A 12,911-nucleotide genomic window follows, 5' to 3' on the forward strand; every position below is an offset into this window, starting at 1 on the left:
CTTTTCAGTCACAGCTAATACATTCTTTCAAGCATATCTGATTTGAAATACCTATCCTCAGCAACTTATCAAGGGCCACCATCATCCTGTCAAAACCAACTTTCAGAGAGAAAACTAAGCATATCTTCTTAACATGTCAAAAAACTCTAATCCAGTTCTCATCACAGGCCAAGCACTGTAAGATGTTCTGTGGAAACCCAACAGCAAGTAATGTCAGGACACTGAGCAAACGAGTGGTAAGTGTCACAGCAGAGGGACCCCTGAAAGTCTTCCTGGAAAGAGGGAGTTAACATGTACATTTCAAGAGTCCCAGTAGGTAAAGTGGGGTGCATAAACTTTGCCCTCTCCACAGGCCCTTACTGACACCAGCACTCAATAAGCCAAGGGGCTATGGACAGAAATACCTAAATACTCATCAGCAGGGAACTTGCCAAATAAATCGTGGAACTTGTATATAGTGGAATAGTATACATAATACTTAAAAAGACTGAAGTAGAAAAATGGACTGATCTACAAAATATGTTCTTACGTGAAAAAAAGCAAAGCATTCATAAAACAATCTAATTGGAGTAACTTTTTCCTGGTTTTAACTATTTATTGTGGCAAATTTTAAACATACAAAATTAGAGAATAGAATAATGAACCCGCACTTACCCATAATGCAGCTTTAACAATCAGCAGCTTATGGGCAATTTTGTTTATTTTTTTATCCTTCTAATCCCAATTATTTTGGAGAAAACACCATATACAATATTGTTTCTATCAGTATGTGTTATACTGTATTATATATGTTACACTATGACATAGATTAGTATTTTATATTAGTATATATCTCTAAAACATAAGGATTCTAAAAAATCATCACAACATTTAGGTAAATTTTAAAATTGATTATTATTGTTATATTTTTTAAATTTTAATTTAATTTTATTTTATTTTTTAATTTTTTTTGAGATGGAGTCTTGCTGTGTTGCCCAGGCTGGAGTGCAGTGGCGCGATCTTGGTTCACTGCAACCTCTGTCTCCCGGGTTCAAGCAATTCTCCTGCCTCAGCCTCCTGAGTAGCTGGGACTACTGGCATGCACCACCACACCGAGCTAATTTTTGTATTTTTAGTAGAGACGGGGTTTCACGATATTGGTCAGGCTGGCCTTGAACTCCTGACCTGGTGATCCACTGCACCTGGCCTAACTTTTATTTTTTGAGATGGAGTCTCGCCTGTCACCCAGGCTAGAGTGCAGTGGCGGGATCTTGGCTCACTGCAACTTCCGCCTCATGGGTTCAAGCAATTCTTGTGCCTCAGCCTCCCGAGTAGCTGGGACTACAGCCACCCGCCACCATGCCTGGCTAATTTTTTATGTTTTGGTAGAGAAGGGGTTTCACCATGTTGCCCAGGCTGGTCTCAAACTCCTGAGCTCAGGCAATCACTCCACCTTGGCCTTCCAAAGTGCTGGGATGACAGGCATGAGCCACCATGCCAGCCTTAAAATTTATTATTAATATGCGGATCTATGACTCAAATGTTTTCTGAGAGGAAATAAAAACATAAGGTAATGGTCATCACTGGGAAAGGGGCCTAGGGTGAAGGGAAGAGGCAGCTTAATTATTCATTTAAAAATACATTTATGTTTTTTGAAACAGAGTCTCGCTCTATCACCCAGGCTACAGTGCAATGGCATAATCATGGTTCACTGCAGCCTCAAACTCCTGGTGTCAAGTGATCCTCCTGCCTCAGCCTCCTGAGTAGCTCGAATTACAGGCACATGCCACTGTCCACCATGCCCAACTAATTTTTTTGGAGGAGGAGAGATGGGGTCTTACTGGTCTTGAACTTGTGGGCTGATGTGATCCTCTTGCCTCAGCCTCCCAAAGTGCTGGGATTACAGGCAAGAGCCACCATGCCTGAACAAAACTTTAGGTTAGTTTAAAACTTAACTACAACAGAACCGGCTACACCAGGAAGAGTAACAGAAAGGGTGCCATGACCAGAGGGAGACAGCAAGGTGTCAGTAAACGCCGAACACAGGAGGTAGAGCTTGGCTGGAAGATGTGCAAGGAGTCTTTCATGTATTAATAGATTCAAACTCCAGCAGGTGACAATGTCTATCAGCTTCAGGATATGAATTCTCTAAATGAGTAAAAAGGATAGAGAGCTGTGAACTCAGGGACATTACTGAACATAATTATGATTCCAATAATGTGCAGGGCCAGACCGTTATGAGATGAAATGGCCTCATCTCAACCTCCCTACCGTCACATCCCACAGTAGTATGCATCATTGAAAGTACTGGGATTTTTAAAGGGCACTTCAAAAAAGCTACTTTTTTTTCTTCTTAAATAAGTTAATGTCTTAACTCTTCTTTTCCTTAACTTTAGTCCTTGTAATTTATCTACCTTATAGATTGTAAAAATGTGATTTCCTTCCCTGGTGGTTGTATCTATTTTCTTTGTTATATCTATATTAACATAGTCCTGGGACCCACTAGGGGAACTGCTGGACTACTTTTAAAAAATTAGCCTTTCTGAGTGCTTGTTTACGCTGAATTCAGATACAATAAGGTTCTCCACATTTTTCAATCTTACAATCAGTATAGTGGGAGCTATAAGAAAATGATATTTAAAGTAGCTGACTTTTAGGATCCTGTTCATTTCTGTCACCATTTTAACACCTCCGACAAATCCAAAATATTACAAATATAGACAAAAGTCCAGAAAGACTGGTCTCAATCAGACTAGTTAAAAGCCTAAACTTCTGAATATATTTTTCAAAAATACCATTTTCCCACTTTTAAATATTACTTAAGGCTAATAAAATACTCCTCAGTAAATGTCAAAAAGAGAAATGCCTTTAATGAACAGACGGCTAATGTTTTAACTTTTTATGAGCTTCACCATAAATAAGTTCTTTTGAAGCCTTTAAAATAGTTCTCTTAATTGGGTTATATCCTTCCCCCTACAACTTTGTTTCTTTTATTATTTTGCTTACCAAAACCCAGTATTTCTAGATAGCATATAGAAATGGTCTACCTATGCACTGCAAGTGTAACTTCTAAATACATGATATTTTACTGTACTTAACACCAAGTGTCTGTTTATTTTACAAAAATGCTTCCCAGAACAAACAACTTTATGCACGATCCAAAATGAAACTAACCTAAAATATGGTTGAGGAAAGCAGTAATATTTTGCAAATAAATTGCCCAATTTTACCGCAAGATGCTCACGTTCCTCTCTGCATAATGGACATTTTTGGTCAGTCTAGAGATTTACTCCACCAATAGCTGAAAACATCAAAAGAAAGTGCCAGCTGAGGCTATGCCTTCCCCAGGGGTACCTGTTTCATCCGGTGAGCTGGGGGAGGCACTGTCTTGGGACAACGTTGTCCAGCTGGACTCCTCATCACTTGGTGCCAGGTTCTGGATCCGGTGCAGTGCACAGTCGGTTTTGGCCCCTGTTTTCGGATGATCCTTCTTGGTCTCTGGGCTGGATGACACTGTGGCTACTTGGCCGTCTTCAGGGCTGGACTGGGGTTTGTTTGGTTTCTGCAGCAGCAAATCGCCATTCCCAGTGATGGTGGAGGCCTGGCCCTGGACTGGCTGGGATTTCTCTTCCGCAGTCCCATGACGGTTGCCTCGGTTCTGCTCTAGTTCTCTGGCTGAGGTTTCCAGATCTGCATAGTAATTTAGGAAGCTCTTAGTTCTCCTGGGCTGGGAGGGTAAAATCTCACAGCTCGAGGAATCCTGTGGGTGGGGCTCTTTACCCTCTAACTTCTCAGAAGTTATGTTAATGACTGCAGTGGGGCTCAGGTTTTTGTTGGGGTCCTGCTGCCCTTGCTCTGCAGCCTTACGGAGCTGGTTCTCCCCATTTTTCACCAGCTTGATGTTGGCAGAGCCGTTTCCCAGCAGGGGCTGTGCAGCTGGATCCGAGAGGCCCATGGCCGCCTGGATGTTAGTTAGTGCATATTTCTTCCTGCATTTGGGAGGTGTGCTGTTCTTGGTTTCTGTGTGTTTTATTTCAGCGTTCAACAGTTCATTGTGGGAGGATCGGAGGTTAAGGGTGTTTGGTGGTGTGGCTGGGCTGTTGCGATTTGTGACGTCTGTAGTTCCGCTGCTGGCCATAAACACTGCCAAGGTGTCGACACCTGAGTCAGCTGGAAAAAAAAAAAAAGGTCATTAGACACCTGCCATGATTAAACTACTTAGTATACAGTGTGAGTAAATATTTTTATATAGAAAACTAAAAGAAGAAATGCTTCCAGTGCACATACATTCTCATAGAATGGACCCATTTTCCTCTTTATTTCACCATTTGTTCCTATATTAAATAGGAGCAAACAAAGGGCTTAACGTGGATAACCAAAAGCCAATTAATAGAAAAGCTAAGAAGTCTGAGGACCTAAATTTTACTTAAAATAAAAAAGCATTTCTCTTTGAATTCACATAAAAGCATTTTCTTCTGGTGGCTGGTCTTCATTTTTTACAAGCTTGAAAAATCATCCCCTTTCCAAATATTCCCACTACATTTTTATTCTTTGGTTCCTTCAGGCAACAACAAAAAATTGCTCAAGATTCCTCTGGGGCTTCAGCTTTCTTAATTAACCTGAAAGGTCATTGTTCAATGATGCTCCATACATCCAAGGTAATTTTTCTCAACCACGTTTAGAAACTGTGTTCTGAATGCCTGGAAAACTAACCCTCCATTAGAGTTTGCTAATGTCTTGGTGAACATTTTTGACCTGGGCTTACTGTTTGTACTAAACTGAAATTTTGAAGAAATGGCTTAATTTCTGAAGAACACGTACACACGCACACAAAACTATTACTGTAGCATTGAGCCCTTGGCTACAGACAACATGTTAGAGCTCCCAGAGGAGTCTGAATATATTCCACTGAATTAAAATACAGACTCAGATGTTTGCAGTCATCACGTGCCTCTGCAGAACTCCTAGGAAACTATCTGGCAACTCCATTTATCTCAAATATTGTTTGCGCTGTTAGTGATTTATTCTATATGTCTCTCGCTGGGAAGAAAGAAGGGTTTCTTAGACTAGAAGGGAATAAAATTCATCAGCAAGAATTCCTAAGGTTTCAGATTTCTCAGTCTATAAGGAGTGACTTCTTTCTTATCTGATCCTTTTGCCCTCCACAGAGACTTTGATGATCTCTACCTCACCAGCAGATGAACCAAAGCACAGCTCCTGAAATTCCTGAAATTATATTCTGACAATTCCCTCTTCCTCCCCCAGGCAAAACAGGGATCTTCGCAGGAGAGAAGGGCAAGAATTTCCCTGTTTGGGAGCTTAGAGGTATCTCTCCATCACCAAATACTTAGGTTGGGCAATTTTAGAAAAAAGTTACTCATTCTAGAGTCCCTATGCTTCCAGGAAGCAAGGCAACATCAATCCTCCACTCTAGGCCATGGCCATTTTTATAACAGAATGACCATGTGGCCCATAAGAAAGTCAAGGGCTATAACCCCAAGGGTTAGGAACTTGGGCCCCATTCTTTGAAGTTATTATTTATCGGGATTCCTTCTTACCCAGGACCTCACCTTAGCTCTTAGGCCTCATTTTACAGAAAGAGAGAATGTAGTGTGGTTTTTCCTTTTTCAAAATGTCCTTTTCCTCCACCCAGTCCAATGGAAGGTTTCTGCCTTTTAAACAATACTCTTGACAATTAAATTAAAAAAAAATTTTTTTTTATTACCGTTTGGCTACAACTATTATACCATTTTATGGGAAACATATGTTTCAATTTATAATTCAATTTCACTCAAGAGTGGCATTTCATATGAGAAGGGCCTACCTGAAACCTATATGAAGTTTTCCCTGAGACACATATCCAGAGCATAGATACGTGAGAGAAAGTTATTTTTAGACTCTTGGGTATTTAGAGTGAGATTATGAGAAAGTGCAAATCTGCTGGCTTCCTAAAAGGCATGGCAAAACATTTATATTAGGCTGCTTTATGATGCTAGGTACTATTATACATTCTAGCAATGTTATTAGGGAGATATTTTTATTTACTTTGTTTATAACCATACATATTTTCAGGGAGAATACCATCAGAATTTCTAGGTGATTTTTAATATTTAAGTAACTTTTATATCCTCAATATGACAGATTAAGACTTCTAGCCACAGCCGGGTGTGGTGGCTCACGCCTGTAATCCCAGCACTTTGGGAGGCTGAGGCGGGCAGATCACCTGAGGTCTGGAGTTTGAGACCAGCCTGACCAACATGGAGAAACCCTGCCTCTACTAAAAATACAAAATTAGCCAGGCATGGTGGCACATGCCGGTACTCAGGAGGCTGAGGCAGGAGAATCACTTGAACTCAGGAGGTAGAGGCTGCAGTGAGCCGAGATCGCACCATTGCACTCCAGCCTGGGAAACAAGAAAAACTCCGTCTCAAAAAACAAAAAAGAAAAAAAAGACTTCTAGCCACATTTTCACAGTCTTTGGGATCCCATTACCCTCTTGGGGGCCATGTAACTCTTCTGCTTACTAGAAATAATGGAGGGCAGGCAGGAGGGGGAAGAGGCTGGATAGAAAAGGACCATCCAATACAAACTGGATGAAAAAATGCAGCTCTGTATACGCCATATTTATTGGTTTGTTTATTTACGTACTTATTACTTTTGAGACAGGGTTGGTTATTTATTTATCATTACTTTTGAGACAGGGTCTTGCTCTGTCACCCAGGCTAGAGTACAAGTGGCAGGAACATGCCTCACTGCAGCCTTAATCTTCTAGGCTCAAGCGATCTTCCTACCTCAGCCTCCTAAGCAGCTGAGACCACAGGCGTATACACCACACCTGGCTAATTTTTTGACTTTTTGTAGAAACCCGTCTCACTTTGTTGCCCAGGTTGGTCTCAAATTCCTGGGTTCAAGTAATCCTCCCACCTCAGCCTCCCAAAGTACTGGGATTACAGGCGTGAACCACCAGGCCCAGCCTGTATATGTTGTTTTTATATATCGAAGCCTGAACACAGTTTGAGTAATATCTTAGATATTAAATAATGGTATCATGTGGAGGCAAAAGAAAAAGTTCAATTCTAGAGCTAAGGCAGCCAAACTAATCCCATGAACTATGGAGTTCCTCTAGGAGTTACATATCAGCTTAGGAAGTCCTTGGGCTCAAAAGGGTCATGAAGTAGCTAGAGGTTAGCAAAATCCTAGAAAGATCAAGGCTGCAAGAAAGCAGCCCCAAGTGAGAGGAAATGCTGTAAGGGTTAAGAGCACAGATCTCATGGTCAAAGAGAGAAAGGCTCAAGACCTATCCGAGCTACTTACTGGTTAAAAATGGGGATAATAATAGTAACTGGTTTACATGACAAGTAAAATGAGCAATGCCTACAGGGAGTTTATAACAATAAATGTGAGCTCCACTCACCACTTTGTACGAGTTTATAACAATAAATGTGAGCTCCACTCACCACTTTGTACGCAAATAATATAGCGCGGGGCTGCCTACCAGGGCCCCCAGATTACCCTCCACTCTAACTGGTCCAAGTGATTGAAATGGTCTTGTTGCAGAGACACACAGAGAGGAAAGAGACTAAGAAGGAACAAATAAGTTGGGTCTATAAAGATTTAATTATGAAAAAAAATATACATTCCTCGGGTTTAAGAGGATAGAGGTTTGTGTTTCTCTTTAAATAAAAGAAAATCTTACAATGTTTCTTTAAACCTTCTAATATTTGACTGTTTTCTTTGGAATCAAAAGGCCTAAGAAATAAGACCAAACTCTTTAACACAACCAACAAGTTACTTAAACTCCTATTTCTTTGCTGTAAAATGAAATTATAATAATATCTACACCTCATTGAGTTTTGTTGGGGACTAAAACAGATGACTGTCAAACCTTTGACATAATGGCTGGCATACTGTAAGAGCTCAATACATGTTAGGGATTATTATAATCTTATAGCTCCCTCCTTCCTTGCACACTTTTATTTCTGACCACCATACCTCAAGCCACCACTGACTGAGCACTTTCTTCTTGCTGGGTACTGTGCTAGGAATTGGAAAACCAAGGAACATAAAGTTCCCACCTGCTAAGTGCTTTCAGACTTGTAGAAGAAAAACACACAATAAAGTCACAGAAATCACCCAGGGTGACTGGTGGGCAGAGGAATAAGTGGGCTACTCACCTAGGGTTGGGAGAGGATCTTCAGGGAAGGGAGGATTATCATCAAGGGAGCCTGAACAAATCGAGACATGAAAGGAGAGGCAGTATGATGGAGGGGAAGGGCAAAGGCAGGGGTTCTTCTGAAGCATGCTCTAACACTTTGGACTTGACCCTGAGGCAACAGCAGGAAGAATGAATGGAAGGTTGATGTGTACATTCTGAGTGTGTGTGTGTTATATCTGTGCATATGTTGAGCCTTTTTCCTCTAGTATATTCTCCAAGAAGGCGATGACTATGATGAAAAGACATTAAAGAAGTAATGTAAACCAGGCAATTAAAACATCAGTGGTGATAAGAGAAACAGTGGAAAAAGGTACACAGACAGTGTCTCCTGAACCAACAAAGAAGTAGGCTGGCCCCATTTTTAGGCTCATTCTCTGGCCTTAGAGTGGACTCTGCCATTTACCAAAGGGAAGCAGGACCAGTTGGGAGGTTCTTTGCAACAGTCCAGTCCAGAAAGTGGGAGAGGACAAGGTAGTCACAAGAGACTTAGGTATGGGGGTGAAAGTCTTACTCTCCCACTACCGCAGTTCCAGCTCTGGTCAATCATCCCTTGACCAGGGCAGAAAGATAAGGTTCCCATTAGCCACTTGGATTCAGAAGTGAGGATTGAAGAGTCTGGTGAATTGAGTAATTAGAAAGACACTGGTGACTTCTATCGTATCAGCTTCAGGAGAATGGCAGAGGTGGGCAGAGTGAACTTTATTCAAGGAGCTTCACTAACAACAAAGTTGTGGGAGACAGGACAGTAGCTGGAGGATGACCCAGGGTTATGGGAGGGACTTTTTACTTTTTAAAGATGAGATTCTTAGTTATGGTTTATTGTTTAAAGGCTGTAAAAGCAGAAGTCAATAAAGAGAGGAAAAGTGGAAACACGAAAGAGTAACAGAACAGTAAGGTAGAATCCACGTGATGAGAGAAGAGAAGGGACAAGACCGGACTGGAAGCAGCACTGCCCAAGATAAGGGTCACTTCACGTTAGGAGGGAAGAGAGGCAGTAAGGACAAGGACAGACACGTGTGTCACTACAGTGACACAAAACCAAGCAAAAGCGAAACTGACAGCCTTAATTTTCTCTATGAAGAGAAACTTTTCCCAGAGAGGAAACAGTCTAGGGGTGTGGTGTAGCAGGAAACTTAAAAAGGGGGACAATGTTCAGAAATAGTCACAGAAGGGAAGATGATGAAGGCGTCGGGCGTGATGAGATGAACAGATGAGGATGCGCCCTGGGATTTGGCCTGGAGAAAGCAGGAAATGAGGGGACTGCACGGTAGAAACGGTAAAGAAGTGGGAGAAAAGGAAAAGGTTTTTGCATGTAGTGCAAAAACCCAAGGAGATGGCAGTCTTCCAATGCCGAAGCCATCAAAAGGGGAAGGAGACAGGAGAACAGCAGCATAAGCAGCTGGCAGAGGCAGCAGAAAGGAAAGAGACAAAGAGACAGAAAGTCCAAGAAAGAGAGAGGAAGAGACAGAGAGACAAAGAGAAGGAGACAGAGAGAGGAAGAGACAGACAAGGAGTCGAAGAGAGAGGGGGGAAAGACAGAAAGAGAGAGAGGAAGAGACAGAGAGACAGAAAGTCAAAGAGAGAAGGAAAGAGAGGAAGAGACAAAGGAGTCAGCGAGAAAGAGACAGAAGTAGTAAAGAAAAAACAGTGTACCCTATTCCTTTAAAAGCCAGGGTAAATTTAAAAACTATAATTGATAATTGAAGGTCTTCTCTGTAACCCTGTAACACTCCAATACCACCTTGTTGCCAGTGTAAACAAGGGCGTAGCTGGAAAGCACTGAGGCCACTGACAACCCATAGCCTTCCTATCAAAAATCCTTAACCCCGCAGGTTTCCTAACAGGGGATCTAAATCTCAACTAATTACCATACAAAGGTCCAACTAGAGCTAGGAGGAACTCCTTCAGGACAGGACAATAGATGGTTCCTCCCAGGTGATTAAGGAAAAAAGACACAATGGGTATTCAGTAAGTGATAAGGGAACTCCTGTAGAAGCAGTTAGGAAAACTGCCTAATAATTGGTCTGCTCAAACGTGCCAGCTGTTTGACCTCAGCCAAACCTTAAAGTACTTACAGAATCAGGAAGGAGCCATCTATACCAATTCTAAGTTAATATGGACTGAACGAGATCTTATTAACAGCAAAGAACCCAGGGCGTTCAGTCCATATTAACTTATAAGATAATCCCAAACTTATAAGGTTTTCAACAAAAGTAAAGTTTGCTAAAAGTTAACAGTGTAACATGTATTATCCTATTACCACGCACTCCCAAAGGATTTCTCAGACAATTTGCAAGAAATAATGAAATCTATCCTTACTCTACAATCCCAAATAGACTCTCTGGCAGCAGTGACACTCCAAAACCGCTGGGGCACAGACCTCCTCACTGCTGAGAAAGGAGGACTGCTGCACCTTCTTAGGGGAAGAGTGTTGTTTTTACACTAACAGGTCAGGGATAGTAAGAGATGCTGCCCAGCGTTTACAGGAAAAGGCTTCTGAAATCAGACAACCCCTTTCAAACTCTTATACCAACCTCTGGAGTTAAGCAACATGGCTTCTCCCCTTTCTAAGTCCCGTGACAACCATCTTGCTATTACTCACCTTCGGGCCCTGTATTTTTAACCTCCTTGTCAAATTTGTTTCCTCTGGAATCGAGGCCATCAAGCTACAGATGGTCTTACAAATGGAACCCCAAATGAGCTCAACTAACAACTTCTACCGAGGACCCCTGAATCGACCCACTGACCCTTTCACTGGCCTAAAGAGTTCCTCTCTAGAGGACACTATAACTGCAGGGCCCCTTCTTTGCCCCTATCCAGCAGGAAGTAGCTAGAGCAGTCATCACCCAATTCCCAACAGCAGGTGGGGTGTCCTGTTTAGAGGGGGGATTGAGAGGTGAAGCCAGCTGGACTTCCTGGGTCGAGTGGGGACTTGGAGAACTTTTCTGTCTAGCTAGAGGATTGTAAATGCACCAATCAGCACTCTGTGTCTAGCTATAGAATTGTAATTGCACCAATCAGCACTCTGTAAAAACGCACCAATCAGTGCTCTGTGTCTAGCTAAAGGATTGTAAATGCACCAATCAGCACTCTGTAAAAATGCACCAATCAGTGCTCTGTGTCTTGCTAAAGGATTGTAGATGACCAATCAGCATTCTGTAAAAATGCACCAATCAGCCCTCTGTAAAATGGTCCATTCGGTGCTCTATAAAATGGACCAGTCAGCAGGACGTGGGTGGGGCCAAATAAGGGAATAAAAGCTGGCCACCTGAGCCAGCAGTGGCAACTCGGTCGGGTCCCCTTCCACGCTGTGGAAGCTTTGTTCTTTCACTCTTCACAATAAATCTTGCTGCTGCTCATTCTTTGGGTCCACACTACCTTTATGAGCTATAACACTCACTGTGAGGGTCTGTGGCTTCATTCCTGAAGTCAGCGAAACCATGAACCCACTGGCAGGAACAAACAACTCCAGATGCACCATCTTAACACTCACTGCAAAGGTCTGTGGCTTCACTCCTGAAGTCAGCGAGACCATGAACCCACTGGAAGAAAGAAACTCTGGACACATCTGAATATCTGAAGGAACAAACTCCGGACACACTATCTTTAAGAGCCGTGAGACTCACCGCAAGGGTCCATGGCTTCATTCTTGAAGTCAGCGAGACCAAGAAGCCACCAGAAGGAATAAATTCCAGACACAGAGGAACAGATGTAAAGGGAATGAGGAACTGTTCTCAACCCTGGCCGCATGTAAAAACCACCTGGGGGGCTTTTAAAACAGTATAGATGCCTAGGCCCCACTCACAAAAATACTTCTAAGATTCTGATTCAGTTCCTCTGGGATTGGGCCCAGTCAGGGCATTAAAATGTTCTTGCAGTGATTCTAATCTGCAGCCAATTTGGAGAACCACTAGACTAGGAAGTGTGAGATCTGGGAAGAATAAAATGATGTACACGGAGTTAATTATTTCAGAGGCACATGGAATGCTCTGATTGCATACATCATCTTCCTTGTCCTTCCACACATTCTCAGTACCCTTCCCTCCCTCCAGCAAATTCCTACTACTCGGAAGATTCAGAAAAGATGTCCCCTCTTTATGAAGCCTTCTCTTGTCCCTCTGAAGTCTCCTTCTCACAATTCTCACACCTTCATAAATGCATCTCTATTACCGCATCACTCATGCTGTTTTACTTTTACTATTAACCTGTTTAAGTTTCCCACTAGACTGTGACCTCTACCAACCAGCACAGAAACCTAGCACAGAGTAGGCAGTCATAAATGTTTGGAGAATAAATCCTCAAGTAAAACGGGAAAGGCAAGTGTTTCATTAACATCTCAAGAAATGTTGACATAAAATGTCTAGGCAGAATTTCTGACAGTTTCTTATTAAACACTGAAAGGAAACCACTGTTATTAATAGTTAAGTCAACAGGAAATTCATCTTTCCTTTCCTTGAAAAACGCACTGATATCAGAGAAAGGGCGATCAATGATCAGTTAGTTATCTCAGCTATTACCCCATGTAGCATCTGAGCAAGAGTTAAAATAAAATCCTTTAATATAATGTATAGACCAATTTATCTTGCTCCTCAGTCTCAGCTCAAATAAATTCTTACTCAACTCTACCGTGACTCCCAAAAGAACATGGGCTATTTAGAGTCAAAGGCATATGTTTTGTAACCTAGAGCAGAATGGGGTACTTCCCTGTCAAATATGA

General features: G+C 42.0%; 1 protein-coding gene across 21 annotated transcripts in view; it reads right to left on the minus strand.

Moving 5' to 3' along the window:
* The window catches only part of APBB2 (amyloid beta precursor protein binding family B member 2), a 398,765-nt gene that overhangs the window by 196,748 nt on the left and 189,106 nt on the right, over window positions 1-12,911 (minus strand). For all 21 annotated transcript variants that reach the window (NM_001133964.2, XM_063723212.1, XM_024245652.3 and 18 more), the window contains 1 exon segment: window positions 3,334-4,149. In NM_001133964.2, coding sequence (NP_001127436.2) covers window positions 3,334-4,149 — 816 coding nt within the window.

This window comes from Pongo abelii, chromosome 3 (assembly GCF_028885655.2).
Source record: "Pongo abelii isolate AG06213 chromosome 3, NHGRI_mPonAbe1-v2.0_pri, whole genome shotgun sequence".
NCBI classification, from domain to species: domain Eukaryota; kingdom Metazoa; phylum Chordata; class Mammalia; order Primates; family Hominidae; genus Pongo; species Pongo abelii.